The 23610-nt window shown below is 43.5% G+C and overlaps 1 protein-coding gene across 2 annotated transcripts in view; it reads left to right on the forward strand.

The window, feature by feature from the left end:
* The window catches only part of LOC147125096 (sushi repeat-containing protein SRPX2-like), a 92693-nt gene that overhangs the window by 61764 nt on the left and 7319 nt on the right, over window positions 1-23610 (forward strand). For both annotated transcript variants that reach the window (XM_085997287.1, XM_085997278.1), the window contains exons 5-9: window positions 12637-12813; window positions 14331-14457; window positions 17386-17507; window positions 19599-19778; window positions 23023-23156. In XM_085997287.1, coding sequence (XP_085853413.1) covers window positions 12637-12813; window positions 14331-14457; window positions 17386-17507; window positions 19599-19778; window positions 23023-23156 — 740 coding nt within the window. The remainder of the gene's footprint in view (window positions 1-12636; window positions 12814-14330; window positions 14458-17385; window positions 17508-19598; window positions 19779-23022; window positions 23157-23610) is intronic.

Genomic DNA, 23610 nt, shown 5'->3' on the forward strand with positions numbered 1-23610 from the left:
TTTCTGTCAGAGTTGAAACCTCCCACCTTTCACCCCTTCCACTTCATGCTCTCTGCCTTTTATTACTTGGGAGCAATATCATGAGAGATACTGTTTCCTTTTGTTCATTGTCTTTCAAAATGAGACAAAACAGTACAATTTTATTTGCACAATATGTCAAAATCTTTGGATGATTCTCAAAAAACTGCAATTTGAAACTCCATCAGCGCACACTCCAATGTAGCAGAACAATAGAGGCCATTCATCGCAGTGAGACATTAGGAACATGTTCCAGGACCAATTCTACGGTTTAGGAAAAAATGTAGAATGGCAGGGTACACAACAGTGGGGAAAATTTCTTGTGCTCTCTTATTTGTAATGAAATTATAAATACAATCTTTATACATGTGCATAAATAGCAAACAGAGGACACCTTACCGCAATCTGTGAATGGGGAGAACATAGCAGTTGTAATACACCCCCGAGATAAAAAGAAAATATTCAAATACTGGAAATCTGCAATAAAACAGAAAATCCAGGTCTGTCATCATCTAAAAAGGCAATTTAATGTTTCACTGAAAACACTTCTTCAGAATTGAAATACCTTCATATTAGCTTCCCTCTGTCACTGCCCATCATGCATAATTGAAAGATCCAGGGAAGACATTACAAATTCTTCAGCTGCGAGCTAGAAAGCTTTTCACAACTCCTGGGATATACCATCATGTTAACGATGTTGGCCCTTCAACATCATCGTGTTCTTGCACTATTGAGATAAGCACCCAGGCCAGTATGTTTGGAGAGGATGTCAGAAAGTCTAGGTGATCACGCTTTACAACATCTATTTTTATAGTTTCAAAAATGTAATGTTCAATTTTTATTTTATTGTTGAGATACTAAGGCCCATGGTGCAGAACACCAACAACAACAACTTGTATTTATATAGCACCTTTTAATGTAGTAAAACATTCCAAGGTGCTTAACCGGAGTGTTATAAAACAAAATTTGACACCGAGCCACATAAGGAGACATTAGGGCAGATGACTTGGTCAAAGAGGTAGGTTTTAAGGAGCGAGCCAGAGAGATTTAGGGAGGGAATTCCAGAACTTAGGGCCTAGGCAACAGAAGGCACGGCCGCCAATGGTTAAGCGATTAAAAGATTAAAATCAGGGATGCTCAAGAGGCTAGAATTAGAGGAGCGCAGATATCTCGGGGAGCTGTGGGGTTGGAGGAGATTACAGAGATAGGGAGGGGCGAGGCCATTGAGGGATTTGAAAACAAGGATGAGAATTTTAAAATCACCAAAGTTGAAAAGAATAGAAAAGATGAAACAAATCAAGAAATAGTGGTTGGTAACACCAGGCTTGGGTTTGAAAGGTTGTTGCATTTCGGTAATATAAAAATGAGCACAAAAGTAATTGTATGAGGAGTTAAATTAACATTCAGCTAGCAGGATTACTAGGGCAAATTACCCATCTCCACTGATGTTAATTTAGCTCCCTCGTGCTTAGTTTCTTCTCCTATTTGATTTTCCCCAATGATATCAGATCAGATCTTCACACTTTACATAAAAGCACACATTTAAAAATATCAACAGAGACAGTCAGGGTAGCAGTTTGGGGGATACAATTGCCCTCAGCAAGCATAAGCCAGCGAGGGAAGAAATCAGTCAGGTTTCCTGTACCTGATCACTATCTAATGATCCCTGCTGGACATGTTGATGTCAGGCGAGACTTGCGTTCAGCTGTGATGCCTTCAATGGTTGAATAGTTTGCGAGCACCTACTGTCCTCGTTTACACATAGAGTTCCAAGGTACAAAAGATTCTGGCACTTGTGGAATCCAATCTCCACCACCACCCACCCCCCCCCAAAAAAAAAACACTGCCTTCTGAAGAGCAGGGAAGAAAATTGAGAAATTTGTTTTAACATTGGAGACTGATTCAGGCTTTAAACTTGGCCTCTGTTTTCTCCAGAACAGATGATATATAATTTTGCAGAACTTAATGTATTTTTTCTTTACAAAGTATCACATCATGTTGAAATGCATTACTGATTAGTAGCACAACCCTCAATTGAAATTGTTGTCCTGAGGCACTTTGCTCGGTATAAGATTTTGCATGAACTGCTGAGTATGGGGAGTGGGAAAGGACAGGAAGTTTAGAACAAATCTTTTCCAGATTTATTCCCAGCCTCGACCAGACTTCAAATAAAATGAATGTCTGAAGTTTGCAGGGACTAGGTTCCATACAGCTTGTGCTGATCGTGCCCCTTGGCACACTTCATCTCTGTCATGTAGCCACTGGTGCTTCCTTTTGTACTATCCCTATGGTCTTGAGTCTGCCGAGTCTCATGAATCATCCGTCTGATTTTCGCTCAGTGATGGAAATGGAAGACTGAAGAAAGAAGCAAATTAAAAAGCAGAGAAGATGGAGGACAGAAAGAAAATGTAATTTGAATAGAAAGAAGATATCAATGTGGATCATAAAGCTTGCTGCCTCTTCCCCACAAAAAAAACAGAGATAGTATTCCAGAATGTTCATGTTTCACCAGATTTGTGGCTTATTATCTCCCCGTCCTTTGGTCGACTGTCAAATTACTTCTTCTGCCCCCAACTGAAAGCAAAGGTTTTGTGGAGAACTGCTGGTACATTGTTTTTCGCTTTGCGGAACACCTCCATTCAGTCCGTAAGGGTGACCCTGAGCTTCCGGTCGCCTGTCACTTTAATTCACCGCTTCACTCCCACTCTGATCTCTCTGTCCTCGGGCTATTGCATTGTTCCAATGAAGCTCAACGTAAGCTCGAGGAACAGCACCTCATTTTTCGATTGGGCACTTTGCAGCCTGCCGGACTCAACATAGAGTTCAACAATTTCAGATAATTATCCCTGCCCCCATTTTTCATGCAGTATGATTTTTGCCATTCCCATTTGCAACATTTTATCTTTCCTGCCTCTTACAAAAGTATAGGGTGTTCTTTCTATTCCTTCCTCCCCTCCTAACCCCGCCCCCCTGTCTCTGCACCTGCTTAATATCTGTTACATCTCCAGCTTTTTCCAGTTCTGATGAAGGGTCCCAGACCTGAAACGTTAACTCTGTTTCTCTCTCCACGGATGCTGCCTGGCCTGCTGAGTATTTCCAGCATTTTCTGTTGTTATTTCACATTGTTTTCCTCTGTTGTTTTGTGTGGCACTGGGAGAACTGTTGAACTACTTATTTCCTTCAGTCTCCCTTTCTTCCTTCAATCAACTCAAACTTGGTGTCACCTAATCACTACTCATGATTTATACAGTCTTCTCTTTTAAGGGTAAAAATTCCAAAGTTGGCATTAGTGAGGTGGAAAGAGTGTGAGAGGACATCAGCCCTACTCTTAACCTATGACCATTTCAATCTCAACTTCTGGTTCAGCTCCGATTTGATTATTCATGACAATGTAAGCAGAATTTGGTGGCTCGCACCTGCATGGCTGGAATTTGAAAGCACTGCTGCAAGTATTTAAAGGGCTGCAACAGCCTCTTAAAGCAGAGTTGAGGCAGGAGTAGTTCCTTGCAAGGTGATGTCACTGAAGAGCTTGGCAGAGCAGTCCGAGCATCACAGCAGAACAGCCAGATCCTGTAGTGCTGTAGTAGAGGTCCTGCTGCATGAGTTGCCTAGCAGGTGAGCTGCCCTGTTTGGAATGCCAGGGTACCCTCCCTACATGAAAGCCTAGGAAAAGGTTTCCCAAAAGTGTTAATACAGTCTCCAGTATCCAAAGACCTAGATACAAATGACCACGGTGGTGTCAAATTTGAAGAGAACTGAGTAACATGTCCCAAACGTGTCCTATTACCAAGTAGCTGGATCAAGTATACATACCACTGACTGTTTCCTCTCATCCTTGGACACCTATACCGTTATGCTGAATGCATCAAATGATAATTTTGGAGAACCTAGCGGTGTTGTACGGCAAGGCACCCCAATCTTTTCAGGCTTCTGAAACAGTGCGTCAAGATCCGCTTGATAATGTTTTAAGATGATTTTGGTAGCTGCATGAGCCTTGTTGTATCTGCACTCAACTTGTGTCTGTGGTTGGTGCAAAAGGTTCATAACCATATCTAAATATATGTGGCACATGATTGTCTCAGAGTGAAAGAATTATGACTACTGCCTGGGAAACTGGCATTTACTTACATGGTCTGGTGTTGATTGTCATTTATCAGCTACATATTGATAGAGTGGAGTTCAGTTCATGTAGGCAAAGGAATTGTGTTCAGGGACATGGTTGGCCACATGAGTACCATAAATAACCCAGTGCGACAAGATTAGACAGCTGCTCCTATTCACTGGGAAAAGTCGACCCTGCTGCACGATGCATTAGTGACCTGTTTAATGCATCTATGCACTGCAAAATAGGCTCTTTTGCAGATGCCTCATCTGGTAATCTACAAAGAGGCACAGGCATAAACGTTGAACATAGTGGTGACCTTTAGTTCCACTGGCATTGCTGACCCTGTGATTAAGGTTGTTTGCAGATCTGTTTGCAACAGATAGCATGACACTTCATTGGGTGTAAAGTGCTTTGAGATGTTCTGAGGTCATAAAAGGTGCTATATCAATGCAAGTCCTTTTTTTCTGTTGAACCTGAGCCTGTAAAGGCAGTTCTCCTTTGACATTGCCAGGTAGTTGTGACTGGGCTTGTAGAGATTGGTACTGCGAGTAATGGCAGATTTGGGCAGTGCAGCTCTGGTACAATCTGATCTCCATAACATCCCTGGTTTTTCTCCTCTTCTACCAAATCAAGTATGAGTGCAGCACTGAACCTAATACCTAATACTATGGTGCCTGGTATCCAGGCCAGAATCTAACTGACCTTTACATGCCTAGTTTCAATGGGCTTGCTCAACACACAGCAGCATAAACTTCAAGATTTTGCACGTTGGCCAATTTGACCGGCAGTTGCATAATATTCAATGGTGTAATGAGACTATCGCACATTCTGTGTAACAACAAGGATCACAGGTGGGCAACCTGGCCCATTTTGTGTGTTGTTTTATTTGAGCAGGGACCTAGTGACTTTATTTGATCTCAAATTCTGGGCCTTGCTCTCTCTCTCTCTATGCTTATGGAACTCTTTCTATCAGCCAGAATTTTTAATCCTCTATTGTTCTCAGCTATGGTGGTGTCCTGTACTTATAGGCCTTGACTCTTCACCTTGATTTCTCAAACAAAACTTACACCACAAGATTAGCAACCTATGTCATTCCTTGCCTAGACGTGGGGACCATGGAAACACCCAATGGACCAACTCTAAGAGCATGACTACCAATGCTGCCTTTCCTATCCACTCTGATGCAGAAGTAGCTGCCTAGGGGACAGCAAGTTTGTGACTGGTTATTTGCCACATTTCACACCTGATTGTTCTGTCTGCAGATTTCCAATAAGAGTTTGTCTAATATAAAAAGTGTAATTGCAATATTTATATTGTTGAAATCCACATAAAATATTTAAAATGAGCGCCAAAGTGTTTATTAGTGTGTTTTATTTGTGTTACTGTTCTTCAAACTTAGGGCTAATCTCTCTCATTGTGAGGCAATAAGGCTGCTCTCTGATCTAATGCTGCAATTCCTCATTATACTGAAATGCAATTTAAATGTCCTCACAAGTGCATTCATATATAAGAGTTCTGTCAGAATTTGACACTTTAGGAGCCTGATGACCTAAATACATGCTCTAAATATGCAATAATGTAGCATCACACAACTCATAAAATTGAGGAAAAATAACTAACCCTATAACATAACCATAACAGATTAATGAGCACAATAAAAAACAAAATTATAAACTGACAAAGGTCAGTCTTATTTAAATAATGAACAAAGTGGGAATGGGAAAATTATAGCAGAAGATATGACAGCAAGCATTTCTTGTTATATAAGAATTGAAATTTATGCTCATCCCTGTTTGGGGCTAAATGTGTGTGTGTGTCTGGGGAGGTGGGGTGGAAAAATCATAATAAGAACATAAGAACATAAGAAATAGGAGCAGGAGTAGGCCAATCGGCCCCTCGAGCCTGCTCCGCCATTCAATAAGATCATGGCTGATCTGATCCTAACCGCCAATCCACTATCACAGAACCATCTCCTGAATCTAACAGAATTAGACACACGAAATAGGAGCAGGATCAGGCTACACGGCCCCTGGGCCCGCTCCGCTACCCACAGGGCCATGACCGATCCGGACCTAGACTCATGTCCAAATTCCTGCCTGCTCCCCGTAACCCGTAATTCCCTTTACTTCTAGGAAACTGTCTATTTCTGTTTTAAATTTATGTAATGATGTAGCTTCTACAGCTTTTTGGGGCAGCATATTCCATGGACCTACCACCTTCTGTGTGAAGTAGTTCCTCCTCATCTCAGTTTTGAAAGAGCAGCCCCTTATTCTAAGACTATGCCCCCTAGTTCAAGTTTCACCCATCATCGGGAACATCCTCCCCGCATCCACCCGATCCAACCCCTTCACAATCTTATATGTTTCAATAAGATCGCCTCTCATTCTTCTGAACTCCAATGAGTAGAGTCCCAATCTACTCAACCTCTCCTAATATGTCCATCCCCTCATCCCCGGGATTAACCGAGTGAACCTTCTTTGTACTGACTCGAGAGCAAGTATGTCCTTTCTTAAGTATGGACACCAAAACTGTATGCAGTATTCCAGGTGCGGTCTCACCAATACCTTGTACAACTGAAGCAATACCTCCCTATTTTTATATTCTATCCACCTAGCAATGAAAGCCAACATTCCATTGGCCTTCTTAATCACTTGCTGCACCTGCATACTAACCTTTTGAGTTTCGTGCACCAGGACCCCCAGATCCCTTTGTACTTCAGTACTTTCCAGTTTCTTGCCATTAAGATAATAACTTGCTCTACGATTTTTCCTGCCAAAGTGCATAACCTCACACTTTCCAGTATTGTATTCCAACGCTTGTTTGAGATCCAACCTTCTCACCCTCTAATTGAATATGGAATTGAACCATGTTATGGTCACTCATTCCAAGGGGATCCTTTACTAGGACATTTTTAATTAATCCTGTCTCGTTACACAGGACCAGATCTAAGGTTGCTTGCCCCCTGGTCGGTTCAGTTACATACTGCTCAAGAAACCCATCCCTAATACACTCAATGAACTCATCCTCAAGGCAGCCCTGCCCAATTTGATTTGTCCAATTAATATGATAGTTAAAATCCCCCATAATTATAGATGTTCCCTTATTACAAGCCTCAACTATTTCCTGATTGATACTCCGTCCAACAGAGTTGCCACTGTTCGGAGGCCTATAGACTACGCCCACTAGTGTTTTTTTCCCCTTATTATTCCTTACCTCCACCCAAACTGTTTCATTATCCTGATCTTTTGACCCAATATCATTTCTCTGTATTACAGTGATTCCTTCCTTTATTAACATAGCCACCCCACCTCCCCTTCCTTCCTGCCTGTCCTTCCTGATCGTTAAATAACCTGGTATGTTTAATTCCCAGGCATTGTCACCCTGCAGCCATGTTTCTGTAATGGCCACAAGATCATACCCATATGTAGTTATTTGTGCCATTAACTCGTCTATTTTGTTACGAATGCTACGTGCATTCAGATAGAGAACTTTCAAAGATGTTTTGTGACACTTAGTTCCTGCTTTTGCCCTTTTTATTACTTTACCTTTTACTCCATACCTTCTGCCCCTTCCTGACATGCTCTGGTTTTTAATTTCCCCACTGCTACCTAAGTCTATGACATTCACTGTTGTCATTTTTATTATTTGCTCTCTAGGAACCTCCCCCCCACTAGTTAGATTAAAGCCCTCTCTACAGCCCTAGTTATATGATCCGCCAGGACTCTAGTCCCAGCACTGGCCAAGTGAAGCCCATCCCAACGGAACAGCTCCCTCCTGCCCCAGTACTGGCATCTCATACCCCTCAGGATTCCATTCCGGTGGAACAGTTTCTTCAAAGATGGTGAACCCGGAGGCAGCACTGTATCAGGGCATTTCTAATAGTAATTGATCTGTCCTTCCTGTAGTAACCTGGGAGGTTATGAGTAACCTGATCCACCAGGTGGTGCTGTGGCAATTGGTCTCCTGAGTTAAGTCTGGTCTGTACTGGTTGTACTCTTTGTTTTTGCTGCCTCATGGCAGAAGCTTTTATGTGCCAAGTGTTGATTAAACCATGTTACGGAGTTAACCTGTGTCCGTCTCCATCTATGGCCACCTCAAGATACCACACTTCCTCCAATTTATTATACTGTGTTTATGCCACCAATATGGTCGCCTCTACATTGAAGAGACCAAAAACAGGTTAGGCAACCATTTCCCTGAACACCTCTGTTCTGTCCATAAGTTTGACGACATTTATCTGTGGCTTATCGCTTTAACTCCTCCTCCCATTTCCACTCTGATTTCTCAATCTTTCACCTTCTACACTATTATACCCAAGATGTTAACCTATCTTGTCTCTTAACAGATGCTGACTAATGTGCTGTGTATTCCCCCCATTTTCTGTTTTTGTTCCGTAATTTACAGCATTTGCTGTATTTTTTTTCTTTTTCTTTCCACCATTTACATTTGCGTACTGCCAGAAGCCTAAATCCCCCAGTTAGCAGGCAGCACGCTAGAGAGTAAATATAGAAACATAGAAGATAGGAGCAGGAGTAGGCCATTCGGCCCCTTGAGCCTGTTCCGCCATTTAATGAGATCATGGCTGATCATCCAAATTCAGTACCCTGTCCCTGCTTTCTCCCCATATCCCTTTATCCCTTTAGCCCTAAGAAATATATATAACTCCTTCTTGAATACATTTAATGAATTGGCCTCCACTGCCTTGTGTGGTAGAGAATTCCACAGGTTCACCACTCTCTGGGTGAAGAAATTCCTCCTCATCTCAGTCCTAAATGGCTTACCCCTCATCCTTAGACTGTGTCCCCTGGTTCTGGACTCCCCTGCCATTGGGAACATCCTTCCTGCATCTAGTCTGTCTAGTCCTGTTAGAATTTTATAAGTTTCAATGAGATCCCCTCTCATTCTTCTAAACTCTAGCAAATATAAGCCTAATCGACCCAATCTCTCCTCATACGTCATTCTTGCCATCCCAGGTATCAGTCTGGTGAATCTTCGTTGCACTCTCTCCATGGCAAGAACATCCTTCCTCAAATAAGACGACCAAAACTGCACACAATACTCAAGGTGTGGTCTCACCAAGGCCCTGTACAACTGCAGCAAGACATCCTTGCTCCTGTACTCAAATCCTCTCGCTATGAAGGCCAATTGCCTTCTTAACCGCCTGCAGCACCTGCATGCTTACCTTCAACGACTGGTGCACAAGGGCACCCAGGTCTCGTTGTATTTCCCCTTTTCCCAATCTATTGCCGTTCAGATAATAATCTGTCTTCCTGTTTTTGCCACCAAAGTGGATAACCTCTCATTTATCCACATTATACTGCATTTGCCATGCATCTGCCCAATCACCCAACCTGTCCAAATCATCCTGGAGTTTCTCTGCATCCTGCTCACAGCACACACGCCCACACAGCTTTGTGTTGTCTGCAAACTTGGAGATATTACATCTAGTTCCCTTGTCTAGATCTTTTATATATATTGTGACTAGCTGGGGTCCTAGCACCGATCCCTGCGGTACCCCACTAGTCACTGCCTGCCACTCGGAAAAAGACCCGTTTATTCCAACTCTTTGCTTCCTGTCTGCCAACCAGTTCTCTATCCAAGACAGTACCTTACCCCCAATCCCATGTGCTTTAAATTTGCATGCTAATCTCTTATGCGGGACCTTATCGAAAGCCTTCTGAAAGTCCAAATACACCACATCCACTGGTTTTCCTTGATCTATTCTACCAGTTACATCCTCAAAAAATTCCAGTAGATTAGTCAAGCATGATTTACCTTTTGTAAATCCATGCTGACTTTGTCTGATCCTGTCACTGTTTTCCAAGTGCTCTGCTATTACATCTTTTATAATGGACTCTTGCATTTTCCCCACTACTGATGTCAGGCTTACCGGTCTATAATTCCCCATTTTCTCTCTACCACCTTTTTTTAAATAGTAGGGTTACATTAGCTATCCTCCAATCCATGGGAACTGTTCCAGAGTCTATAGAATTTTGGAAGATGACCTGCAATGCATCTACTATTTCTAGGGCCACTTCAGTACCCTAGGATGTAGATTATCAGGCCCTGGGGATTTATAGGCCTTCAATCCCATCAATTTCCCTAACACCATTTCCCTACAAATACTGATTTCATTCAATTCCTCCCTCTCATTAGACCCTATGTTCCCCGACATCTCTGGGAGATTATTTGTGTCCTCCTTTGTGAAGACAGAACCAAAGTATGTATTTAATTGGTCAGCCATTTCTTTGTTCCCCATTGTAAATTCCCCTGATTCTGACTGCAAGGGACCTACGCTTGACTTCACCAATTACATCATATCCGTTTACATCTATTTGCGCAGCTAATTCATCCACCTTATTACGAATGCTTCTTGCATTAAGACACAGCCTTCAGGCTTGTTTTTAAACACTTAGGCCTAGAAATTGGGTTGGGGCGCCAAAGTGGCGCAAAAGTCGCCTGAGCGCAGGATTTAGCGCAGCGATCGGAGTGATACCGATTGCCAGAAATTCAGTTTCAGTGCCCCCCGAGGGACACGGGGCGAGGCTCGAGGCGCTCCGCGTCCCTCTTAGGGCGCTGAAACTGATTATCGCAGCGCAACGTGCCGCAGCGCCACATGCTGCGGCACGGCACGCTGCGGTACTGCAGGCCTTCCTCCCACTGTTAAGTGGGAGGTGCCTGCAACAGCGCGATCCCCGCTCACGAGTGCCGGCAAATGAGCCCGGCACCAAGGAGAAGTGCCGGGCTCTCGGGAAACAGCCGGCAATGCCGCGGGGGGGTGGGTTAGGAGGCTGGGGATGGAGGTGCTGGCAGGCGGCCGCCCCACACCTCCACCTTAACTTGCGCCGCTGCCGGCACAGTAAGGCCCCATGAACCGGGCACGGGTAGCAAACGGCGCAACTGCGCCGTTCGCTACCAAATATCGAGAACGGGGCATGAATGGGGCGCTGCGCACACCGATGACGTCATCGGTGGCGGCGCAGCGCAAATGCCTAACGCCACCATTAGCGCCCCTACTGAATATCGTGGGAGACGCAGCCAGTGGCGCTACAGCCACTGAGTGCCTCTTTAGGTGCTAACAGGTGGCGCTACTCACCCAATTTCTCCCCCTTAGTCCTTAGAATTATTATTTACTGTGGCCCTGTTTGATTTACACCCTTGATTTCTCTGCCTTCCACATTTGCTTGTCTCCTTCCTGTCTTTTGTTTCTATCCTTGCTTCCCTTTCCTCTGTCTCCCTGCACAGGTTCCCAACCCCCTGCCATTTTAGTTTAAACCCTCCCCAACAGCACTAGCAAACACTCCCCCTAGGACATCGGTTCCGGTCCCACCCAGGTGCAAAGCGTTCAGTTTGTACTGGTCCCACCTCCCCCTGAACCGGTTCCAATGTCCCAGGAATTTGAATCCCTCCCCCTTGCACCATTCCTCTAGTCATGTATTCATCTGAAATATCCTTCTATTTCTACTCTGACTACCACGTGACACTGGTAGCAATCCTGAGATTACTACCTTTTGAGGTCCTATTTTTTAATTTACCTCCTAACTCCCTATATTCAGCTTTTAGGACCTCATCCTGTTTTTTGCCTATCTCGTTGGTACCTATATGCACCACGACAACTGGCTGTTCACCCTCCCCCTCCAGAATGCCCTGCAGCCACCTCGAGACATCCTTCACCCTTGCACCAGGGAGGCAACATACCATCCTGGAGTCTTGTTTGCGGCCGCAGAAACGCCTATCTATTCCCCTTACAATAGAATCCCCTATTACTATAGCTCTCCCACTCTTTTTCCTCCCGTCCTGTGCAGCAGAACCACCCATGGTGCCAGGAAGTTGGCTGCTGCTGCCTTCCCCCGATAAGCCATCTCCCTCAACAATATCCAAAGTGATATATCTGTTTGAAAGGGGGATGGCAACATATAATGCCTGGTCACTAAATTATACTAGCTAGAGAGACTTGCAAGCTTCTTTGAAACTGAAAACTCTACAGTGCATGTGCTGGCAGGTTTGCCATACCCAACAGAGAGTGTTGTGATGTTCTAAGTTTCAGAGGTAGCCAGAGTGTCCAGTGTGTATGGTGAGCATAACCTGACTGGTACAACTGAGGAATTTTGAAGTGCATTACCCTCAGGGCCAGGATTTGTGTGGCAAGATGTTCATAATCACAGAATTAATAAATCTAGATCTGATGACAGTTTCTTTACTTCAAGATCCTGTTTAGCCTATTGCTGATAAATGGAAGCGTCAATAATATGATATAATTTTGCATTATGTCGTACATGATCCTGATTCAAAAAATTGATAGTGTTCAGGAATGTTATGCATTCATAGAAACCAGCTCGCTGCTGTGTTGACACTGCAAGCAGAATGAACTAGATCATGAACCCCTCAAATTCACAAAACAGGTAAGACATTGAGTGAGTTTTATGTACAGTGTAACTGGGGTAAATCGTCTCTGTTAACACACAAGTGTCTGTAATCCAATTATATTACTTCATGTCTGTTATCTTCCCCAGAGGTGCGTTGTCACACACTTCCGGCATTTCCATATGGATCGTACGTGTGCTCCAAGGGGATACGTATGGATTCCCAGTGTGAGTACATATGTGAGCAAGGATACCAACTGGAAGGAGACAGAATAAGAGTGTGCCTGGAGAACAGCCAGTGGAGTGGGAGTGAACCTTTCTGTGTAGGTAAATTGGACTGGAACCCACTTAGCTCTGTAATTACTGAATTCTTGCAGCTTATAAAAGGAAAGAATGGGTTTTACTCTAAGTTTTGCTTGTAACTACTTTATGATAGGATTATCTGGCCCTATGCTTCAAACACAGTTCCTCAACATTATACCTTGCTTTTACTGATCACACACATTTTAATTAGAAGCATGTTGTAAAAATGTTATTGCCAAAAGATACCAAAAATTCAGTGACGTTTCCAAGAGCTGATGTTTTACTTTCACCAAAGAAGTCTCTGTAGCTGCATTGTGTGTTTTTAGTATTTCCTCTTTGCATTTGAAATTTCTTACTGGTATTATTTCACTGACAATTGCCAGTTAGAAATTACTGTTGGTGATATTAGCAGACAAATGCTTAATTTATTTGCATGACACTTCTTTGACTGCTGTTTTAAGGCCGGCAATAAGTGGGTTAACATCTCTGTTAAAATAGTGGACAGAGGAACAGCGTAAAAAAATTAAAAATTCACCTGGTAATGCAGCTGAGAGCAATTTCTAGCTATTTTTTCTTCTTTTAAACAAGTTTCAAAGTTAAAAAAACCCATATTTTTGATGCCCCGTGCTTGTTAAAGTGAGGGCGTCATTATAGATCTTTTTATCAACTGGCATCAGTATCAAATAATCGCAAATCAAATATAAAATGGCCAGTTGCGGAATAAAAATTCTCTCATTCTGCCCCGTCTGCGTGCCTTAATATACTGGTGTGAATTTTCCTACTTTTAATCCCAGACTCTTAGAGTGAGATTGCTAATTTGGTGCAGATTTGGGAGCAGTTTTCTTGCTGAGGTCCTGTGCCCCACTGGGATCTGGGTTGAAGTTGGCCAAACTAATTTAACATTGAACCAGAAAGAGGAATTTCCCATTGCCTCAGCTGGGCTGGACTAGAATCTGTCAAGAGAGGAGAGAACCAGCTGAGGCAGCAGGTCTCCAAAAGTAAACATTTTATTAACTGACCCAGGAGCATCTTATCAGAAAGCCTAACAGATTGCATAAACTGGCCTATTTACAAACAAAAATGGCTTGATCTTCAGTCCAGTAAATATATATTTTAGAAATATAGAAATATTACGTAACTGAGCCACATACACCAGGAATATCCCAGGCTTGATCTATGGCCCGTGCTGAGTTAGGTCCTCTCAGCCACATGGTGCTGGTACAATTGACATTAGTGTCCCTGAGCTAGCAATGCAAAAAGTCAGCCGGGTTTTATACTCCTGATCACTATCCAGTTAGGCCCTGCTCTAAAATTGCATGTGGGGTCTGTCAGGTGATGCTCCACTCCATTGAATAGTTCACACATTACTCACGGTCAAGATCCACACATGAGAAATGAATGCTTGGACATGCTGCGCGAGAGCTGCTGGCACCTGTGAAACAACATCCAGCATCAGTCACTGACTGCAGGACAGGTGGGATTCAGGGAAACAATTGGAAAGCAAAAATAAAATCTAATTGACAATTTCTTGATTTTAATAGATTATGAACCTCCAAGGATAAAGTGCCCAGGGCCCCGGGAGAAGGTGGCAGAACCAGGGCAGCTGACTGCGCGAGTATATTGGGACTCACCGCGGGTAAAGGATGTGGCTGATAAACACAGCACAAAGTTAGTGTGAGACACCAGACCCAGTTTGCAGTGTTTGGCATTATATTTTTATAACTGGTTAATCTTCCACACCAGGAGCCAAGCCCCAAGTGTATTCAGGTCAACTAGCTTTCGAGGGTGGAGAGGGTAATTGGACCCAGATGCGGCACAGTGTCAAGGGAGGAGAGGGAATTGGAGAAGGAATGGGAGGGGAAGGTGAGGAAAATGGGGCGAGAAGGAGGATGAGGGAAGATGAATTGGGGAACAGGGAGGGGAGAGGGAGAGAAGGGAGGGAGAAGAGGAAGAGGAGAGGGGGCGGATGGAGGATAGCTGGATGATTAGTGATGGGAGAACAGTAGATTCCCAGGGCCCATTTTGATGCTCTGTGAGGGAGGGAGGAGCGATGGGCCAGCAACCCTGCTGAGTGGAGAGACTTGGGAGGGGGGAGGAAGTCTGGATCGATCCATTGTCCTGCTCAGTGGCAAAGGGGCAGGGGATGAAATGCTGATCATGGGGGTGGCAGAAAGGCCTAAAAAGCTGGTCAGTGTGGGGCGGGTGCAGTGCAGAATTGCTGCTCTGCGTGGGGGGAGTTCAGAGGATTCAATGCTTCTTGGTGAGGCGGAACTGAAATAATCCTCAGGTGAGGAGGAACAGGTGAAGGGGACATGGGACAATTGTCAAAGGGAGGTAGCAGGGGATGCAGGGATTGTGGGCCAAGCAGACGGTCTAGCCTTGGGGAGCATGTCGCCGCTGGGTGTCTGCCATAGGGTTATTAACCCTCCAGTATTGTCCTACAATCTCCAGGAACTAAAGAGTAATCTCCTGGACACTGCTGTGAGCAACCCAGGGAAAAAAATAGGGGCATTAAAAAAGATTGTGTGCTTTTTTTTGCATTTTCGGGAAGTGGGAAGGGGGCAAGGGAGAACTATTGGGAAAATTGAGCCAAGAAGGAAAATCTGCCAGCAGGGTTGGGCGAAAGTAAGTCTGAGAGAGCATTTAATGATCCCATAAATTTTTTACATGGAAAAAAATTGTATTTAAAGCAAACTACTTACCTCCTTTTTATTTATATATAATTCCAACATGACTGCTGGCTAAAACAATGGAGGCTGAGAATTAGACTGTTCGACAGTGACACTCGGTGGCCAGAACCTGCAATGGCATGCGGTCTCAATCTGCATCTCAGTATTAATTCTCACTATGCTATCAGCTGTTGTTTTAACAGCTAACATCTGACATTGAAAGCTGCCATCATTGCAGCACTAAAAGACAGAACTGGTATTGCATTCAAATTTTCATATACTTATAATGAGTTTTCTCATAAACAAGAGTTTTCAATGTATTTTGATATGGAATATTGTGACCTACTCACCAATGTTAATATATAATAGATACAACACATTATAGTTGCCTTTCCATTCCCCTCCCTTCATTCCTTTCTCCTCCTCCATCCCTTCCTTCCCTCTTCTTTTTCTATTTCCATTGCGCCCTTCCTTCCACTATTTCTACGATTACTTCATGTATAAGGTTCTGTTGCCTCTGGAAGCAGTTCTTTGTCTAGGTAGCAAGATAGTGCCTCTCCAGTGTCTCTCTCAAGTGATCATTCATCATGAATGAACCTAGATAGTTAAGTGTTGGCAGATGATTAGACCATGGGGATCATTACAGCTGGGCTCACTCTGATCTTCAATTCATACCTACCCACATGAACTTTCCAACAACAATCGGTGTGGGATTCTGGGCACACGTTACTTCTCTTTAGCCCAGGGGCATTAAGGCCAATTGTACTCTACCCCCCCACCCCCACTCCCTGCCCCTCCCCCTCACCTCCCCACCCCTCCTATTAATTAACTCCGTTCAGACTACAGATTAAACATTGGACCTTCAGGATTTGAATGCCATGGTAACCTAGTGGGAAGCACATTTATCCTAACAGGATAGCAGCAGCAGAATTTAAATTCTTCTGCTTCCATGTTTGATACTGCTAAGCAGGGTCCTTGTTTACATACATGGGTCTGGAATTTACGGTTAGTGGCGAAGCAAAGGCGTTCATTGCAGGCCCCGAAGTAAGCTGCCCATAGAGATCTCGTGATCTCTGTGGCGAGAAATTTGCCTTTTTCGACGCGTAAGTGATTTCAGTGCAGTATAGTGGGGATTCCCTAGTGCGAGCTGCTGTGATGTCAACAAGCTGTCTAAGCAGCCAATCACAATGCTGAATTCTCACAGACAGCAAACCAGAAAATGAGAACCTACTTTTATCCGGACTTTAAAAAAAAATATTACAGAGAGCAAAACAAAGATTGGAGCTCTCACATGGGGAAAAGATAAACCTGAAATAAAGATGAACAAAGTTTAAAAAAAAATTCTTTTAGAAGTTTCTTAGAAATTTTAATTTTTATCATAATGGAGAAATTTGACTTGCCACAAAATTAAAATGAGTTTTTCAGGGTCATAATGTTTGTTTGGCAGTCAATACGCTGTTAAAACCCCAGTTACACCTAATCCAACAAGGCCTAATGTTTAATGGGGTATTTGACAGCAATATTACTGCGGGAAAGCCCAAGTTTTTGTCAGTTTTACTGATTTCCTTGATTACACTGATTGAAGTTTGGAGTGGGTTTCGCACAGTGCAGCCAGTGTCGGAGCAGTGAATGACTGACCGCAACTTCAGGATCTCCACGTTTAGATGTGCATGCGCTACATCCTGGAATTGTGGTCAGTTTCAAAGGGGTAGTAATGGCGAACGTTGTTAGTTCGCCGTTATTACCCACCGCAAATTCCGGCGCATGGATTTCCGGGAGCAAGCCAGCAACCTGGCAAGATAATACACCTCAGACTTTGATGCTGTGAACATATAAGTTTGCGAAACTCTTCAGGGGGGACGTGTCAGTTATTCAGATCTGACTGACCGATAATAAACCTCTTCTCTTCCCTCTCATTCTTTTACAGGTTAGTCCTGAAAGGACCACCCCCGGGTTCTGAATTTGGAAAGGGTGAACACATTATTCGCTATGTGGCCTATGACAGAGAGAGGAACAAAGCTTCCTGCAAATTCACTGTCACAGTTCATGGTAGGTTACCTACCCAATACATTACTTCTATTTCATTTTAATACTTTCAGGACTGTATGATATGATGGTACCAACAATAAAAAGTGACATTCTTAGGTGTTCAGTTCAAATGAGCCATCAGGGAAACAAACATTAGAGAAAGTTGGAAATGTACAGTCATATCAACTTGCGATAAAGAGAAAGACATCAGTGGCTGAGATTTTGTGTAAGCAGTGAAAAGCAGATAGGTGAGAAGCAGAAGCATTAGACAAGAGAAAATAAGATAGAAATTATATTGGGAAATACAGGTCAGAGAAGGCCGGGGCTGAAATTCTGATGGGCCCACTCCACCAGCACAAATGCAATGGAGTGGAACTCCTAGCGCTCAAAGCGAAGGCCACAGACCCCTATCCAAAATCCTGGGGGTGGGGTCATTTACATGATTGGAACGGGCCATCTACGCCTGTAAGGGCTCTTCAATTCAGCGGCCTGATCCTCTGGCAAATACTTGAGCAGCCCTGGGACTGAAGGCAGTCTACAGATAATTGTTTTGTTTGCTCCAAAGGGAGTAATTTGCTGAAATATCAAAGGTAATTGATCCTCTCTGCGATCAATTACCTCGCTCAGGGGCCTGTTTCAGGGGCTTGGAAGGCCCAGTGTAAACCTATGTCAGTTCTTAGCTGGCTTGGGTTCTGCTGGCCCTATTGGTTGGTGTAATGGGCAGAATTCCGAGGGTAGGCTGAGAACTTGCCAGACGCTCCTCAAGATGCGGAAGGCAGCGGGTGGAAGACTCATTCACTGGCCCCTCTATTGCCCATAAGGTAAAGCCATCGTTTTTCAGTGAGGAGCTGCTCTCTGGATAGATGAAGTTAGGAAGCAGGCGAGATTGGGGCCATAGGTCGGTGCATTTCAGTCTTGGTGAGATTCTGAACTTAGAAAAACTCTGACATAAGGTGGGTTCCATAGGATCAAAAGAAGCCTGAAGCACTGGAGATAATTCAGAGCAGGAGGTTGTTTGGTATTTAGGAACTTTACTATCATAAATTGTAGAAGCATGTTTTTTTCCCTCCAATTTTGTTTGCCTTTTGTCCTTCTGCTTTCCTGACTGCTGACTCTTGCTGAATTATGGCTGTACAGGCATTCAGCAGCCATCTGGTATCTCACCCAGGTGGCTATTCTTCACGTGTGGGCTTACACAGAGAGTGACGGCAGGCTATTTTGACCGATCAGGATGTCACAGCTGGGTTTAATCCTGCTCTCACCTGATGCCCATGCATTTGCACTTCCCAGCACAGGTCGCTGGGTAACAATCTGGAGTGGAAATGCCCCTGATTCTACCACTCCTAGCCCAGGGTACTTAGGCCAATGGTAATACCCACACTGGTTCCTTGGCAGGCATTTGGTCGCTCACCACAGATTGATGATCAAACATGGGACCTTCTTGGCTCAGTATCACACCAGCCAGGGTATTTATCCACTAAGCCATAGGAGAGCCTTACTGTATATTTAATTAATATAAGGCTAGAAATTGTTGTTGCTGATTTTAGTGGATGAATGCTTAACCTGTTTGCATGACATTCCTCCACTGCTTGTTGAAAATGAATTGGTTAATGCTTCTGATAAAATGGTAGACAGAGGAAAGTTATAAAGCTAAGAATTTGTCCATAAGACTACCAACAATAATCTATATCTTATAACAAATAACCTTCTGGATTGTTTATTGTGGAGAAAAGGAGGCTCATGGGAGATCTTACTGAGATATTCAAGATAATTGCACCCTAGCGATGTGTTTGTGATGATCACAAAGTCTATAACAAAGGGGCATGAACTCAGGCTCAGATAAACAGGCAGTTTGTATCTGACTATTTAACAGAGGGTGGTAAATATACGGGACAACTGCCTGGGGAGGCAGTAGAGGTGGATAGTGTTCAAGAGATATAAGAGATAGAGTGCAGTCTGCTATTTTTAAAATGTGGGGACTGGCCAGATGGACTGCGATGGTCTCTTCCAATCCTTTATTCCTATGTAACTCTACCAATTGCTTGTTACACATCTGCAATGTGTTTCTCACTTTCTACAGTTTGAATATTTATCTATTTCTATGATTGACAGTCAGAAGATGCCCCCTTCTGAAGTCCCCTGTCCATGGTTACATCACTTGTACATCTGCTGGCAATAACTATGGGGCAACCTGCACTTACACATGTGAGGGAGGCTACGAACGTCAGGGCAGCTTCAAAAGAGTGTGTCTGTTTAATCGAAGCTGGTCAGGAGTGACACCATCTTGTGTAGGTAAGTGGATTTAATTTGATATCGGGAATGTGAGACTGCATATCCATCCACAGGAAATAAGCACTCAGGTCGCTATGATGGTGCTGTAGCTTCTTGCATTGTAAATGGAGATAAAGTGAAGTGTGACTGCATGGCTCACACACGTCATCTACATAATTTATGTTTTGTTTACAGCTCATCAATCAGCAGCCACTTTAAACATAATTTTTATGTTCCTAATACTAAAGTTCAATTCACTGTTCTATAATATAACTGCTATCAGTTAGAGACATGATAACACACACAGATACTGAACTAACAAGTCCTAATTTAGCAAGGTCCTGGAGCATGTTTTTTCCATTTCAGGTGCCACATAAGACTTTTATTGATACTCTTAAGTGTCACCATATGGGAGGTTTTTCAGTAGACTTAGTGAAGAAGCAGTCTGATACAGGGACTCTATTGCAGCAGAACCACACTGACCATCACGGTGGGCCTGCAATATAATTGCGACAGTGTGAACTTTTGGCAATTTTATTTCCTTTTTAAAATTAAAATCAAATATTTATCTGGAATCAGTCTTTTTGACATTCTTTACCGTTGAGCATTTCTCCTTTAAGAGGAGTGTCTGTAGGTTTGTAGAACCATATAACATTCTTGTAAATTTTTAAAGGCATATTCTACATAATAAAATTCACTGCACTTCAAAAAATTATTCACTGAATGTGAAGAGCTTTGAGATGCTTTGACCTGATAAGGGGCTATATAAATACAAGTATTATTCTTCATTTAGCCCAACTCTATGCAGTTTCATTAACCATCAGTGAAATTAGCAACAATAAAATAGCTGTAAACAATGCTGCTTTATTTAAAGGCAGATGGACTGTTGGGGCCTGGGCGGAGTCCTGGCTGTTCACTTATGAAACCTCGGTTTGAAAGAATCCCAGGCTGAAAGAATGAAAGTTTCTTCTTTTTCTCTGCCAGATTTGAGTATCTTAAATAACACAATTCTGTGTAGTATCAATCCAGTTCCTAATAGGCCCAGACAAAACAGACACAGGCAACTACAGCCCCTCGACTTCCAAGAGGCTTTTGATAAAGTTCCACACAAATGGCTAAAGAGAGAAACTGACCCAATGCCAGGACGCTCAACAGCATGAACAGCCAACAGAAATTTGCCCATACCATCATTTCCCCCTCTCACTCGAACTCACCAGCCTAGATAGAGTGACTTGTGGTGGTGGGCGTGGGGCTATAGATAACTTAGATGAGGAGTGGGCACTGGGTGCTGCACGACACACAAGGAAGCCAGAGGAAGAGGTAGTTGTTGTAGAGAAGGAGGTTCCTGAGTGGAGGCTAAGGGAACATCAGCCTTGGGCTGAAGAGCATTTGGACAACGATCTCCGGGGCCCTGCTATGAAAAGAAGAATACTAGCAGAGCATCAGACTCATAGAAAAGCAATACAAAGCCTCTCTGAAAACATGCAGCAGATGGCAGGGCTAGAGACAGAGTCCAGTGCCATTCTTTTAAACAGCCTCCCACCTGTTTTGGGCAGAAGTGCTGGGCACACATTTAAAAGCTACCTGAAAATTGAATCATGTGGGAAATGGGTGTCCAAGGTCTCCACCAGATTTTCCTTGCCGACCATCCATTTTTCAGGTGAGAAACAGGTGGAAGGCAGTTGAAAATCCCCCACGTGGTCTCTTTCTTTAGACTGCAACACTTCTTCCCAGACCAAAAATCTCCTCCTGCAGTCACATTTTAAAAAGGTTGGGATACATTCCACTATTGTTCTTCCCTGGCCTCATTCCAGGTGTCAGCTGCAGCTGAGAGGGCAGCCAGCGATCTGATCCAGAATGTCTAGCAGTGCAGATCTGAACTAGGTGCTATAGTGGTCAGGAGATAACTGTTCCACCAGCTTTCTCTCTCTCCCCCTGGGGAAGAGCCTGGCCTCCCGTTGGTATCTGCTTGCCATGGTTAAGCTGAGATCGGCCCCTGTCCTCATTGTACTGCATGTTTCCCAGTCATGTTTTAGAGATTCACTTTCTCTTGGTCAATTTCTATTTGTTGTCACAGTTTTATTCAATGACACTTTTTATTGTCATTTTCATGTCACCTCTTATCTCTTTAACCTCACAGGGCTTCCTCCAACAACAACAACTTGTATTTATATAGCACCTTTAACGTAGTAAAACATCCCAAGGTGCTGCACAGGAGTATTAAAAGACAAAAAATTTGACACCGAGCCACAGAAGGAGAAATTAGGGCAAGTGACCAAAAGCTTGGTCAAAGAGGTAGGTTTTAAGGAGCGTCTTAAAGGAGGAAAGAGAGGTAGCGAGTCAGAGAGGTTTAGGCAGGGAATTCCAGAGCTTAGGGCCTAGGCAACAGAAGGCACCAATGGTTGAGCGATTATAATCAGAGATATTCAAGAGGGCAGAATTAGAGGAGCGCAGACATCTTGGGCGGGGTGGGGGGGGTGGAGGGTGGTGGGGGCTAAAGGAGATTACAGAGATAGGGAGGGGCAAGGCCATGGAAGGATTTGAAAACAAGGATGAGAATTTTGAAATCGAGGCATTGCTTAACCAGGAGCCAATGTAGGTCAGCTATCACAGGGGTGATGGCTGAATGGGACTTGGTGCGATTTAGGACATGGGCAGCCGAGTTTTAGATCACCTCAAGTTTACATAGGGTAGAATGTGGGAGGCCAGCCAGGAGTACATTGGAATAGTCAAGTCTAGAGGTAACAAAGGCATGGATGAGGGTTTCAGCAGTGGATGAGCTGAGGCAAGGGCGGAGACGAGCGATTTAACGGAGGTAGAAATAGGCGGTCTTAGTTATGCTGCACTTGAACTGCAATTTTGATTCTGGGCATGGGCAGGTTTTGCTTTCTCTGTTGCCATTGATGACTTCAGGGAAGGTTTTGGCTGGAATCAGTGAAAATGCAAATTTGTAGTAACTATGGATGGGTAACATCATGACTTTGGGGGAACAGCACGTGAAGAAATCTTGTATGTGTGTAATTGTTCCGTTGTTGCTAAATCTTCCCAGCAGTGTAAACTAGGTAAATTCAGCACAAATGGTATCAATGCATAGCTTCTGTGTAACATAACTGGGCATTAGATAGAGAGTACTTTGTCCGCCATGCACCCACCCTCCTTGGCTCCCTCTCTGCATGCAGTCTACTTAGCAGATTTTCTGAAAACTGAATAAACATATGTCATGTGTGTGACCTGGATGGTAACATTTTGTTTTATATAATTGCAGCAATTCAGATTAATGTTGATGTGAATTCAGTGGCTGCTCTCTTGGACCAGTTTTATGAAATGCAGCGTCTTCTCATCATATCCTCTCCAAGTGCGTCTGATATGTATTATAGGCTGCAAATAAGCATGCTACAGGTCAGTAAATGGGATCTGAAAATCAATACTGATAAGCAGGGGTAAAACCCTCTCATTATATTTCTGTCTATTCCTTGCAGGGGAGGTAGCATCTGGAAACAGTCAAATGATAATTTTATGTTGCATATACATGAATTTGTGTCTCACTAGGATTTAAAATGGATTGTTGTATCCATTCATCATTATGATCAAAAAGTTTGACTCTTCTCAAACCAGCAATTTGCCGAACAACTTTTCATGAAGAAGAGAACCCTTTGAAAAATGTGTTACAGTAGACAGGAAGTCAACGGCCTTTTACAAAAGCTTGCTCCAGCCTCCTCCTGTCCTTCCCCCCCACCTTGTTTGAAAATGGACTGATAACATCAAATAAATGAATGCTCTAAGCTGAGCTTTTCAAATCAACTCGTAGTGAGGTATTATTTGTAGTAAAGTGTAGTACAGTTAAACACTATAC

This window comes from Somniosus microcephalus, chromosome 1, assembly GCF_052327205.1.
Source record: "Somniosus microcephalus isolate GS21.2 chromosome 1, FLI_Smic_1.0, whole genome shotgun sequence".
NCBI classification, from domain to species: domain Eukaryota; kingdom Metazoa; phylum Chordata; class Chondrichthyes; order Squaliformes; family Somniosidae; genus Somniosus; species Somniosus microcephalus.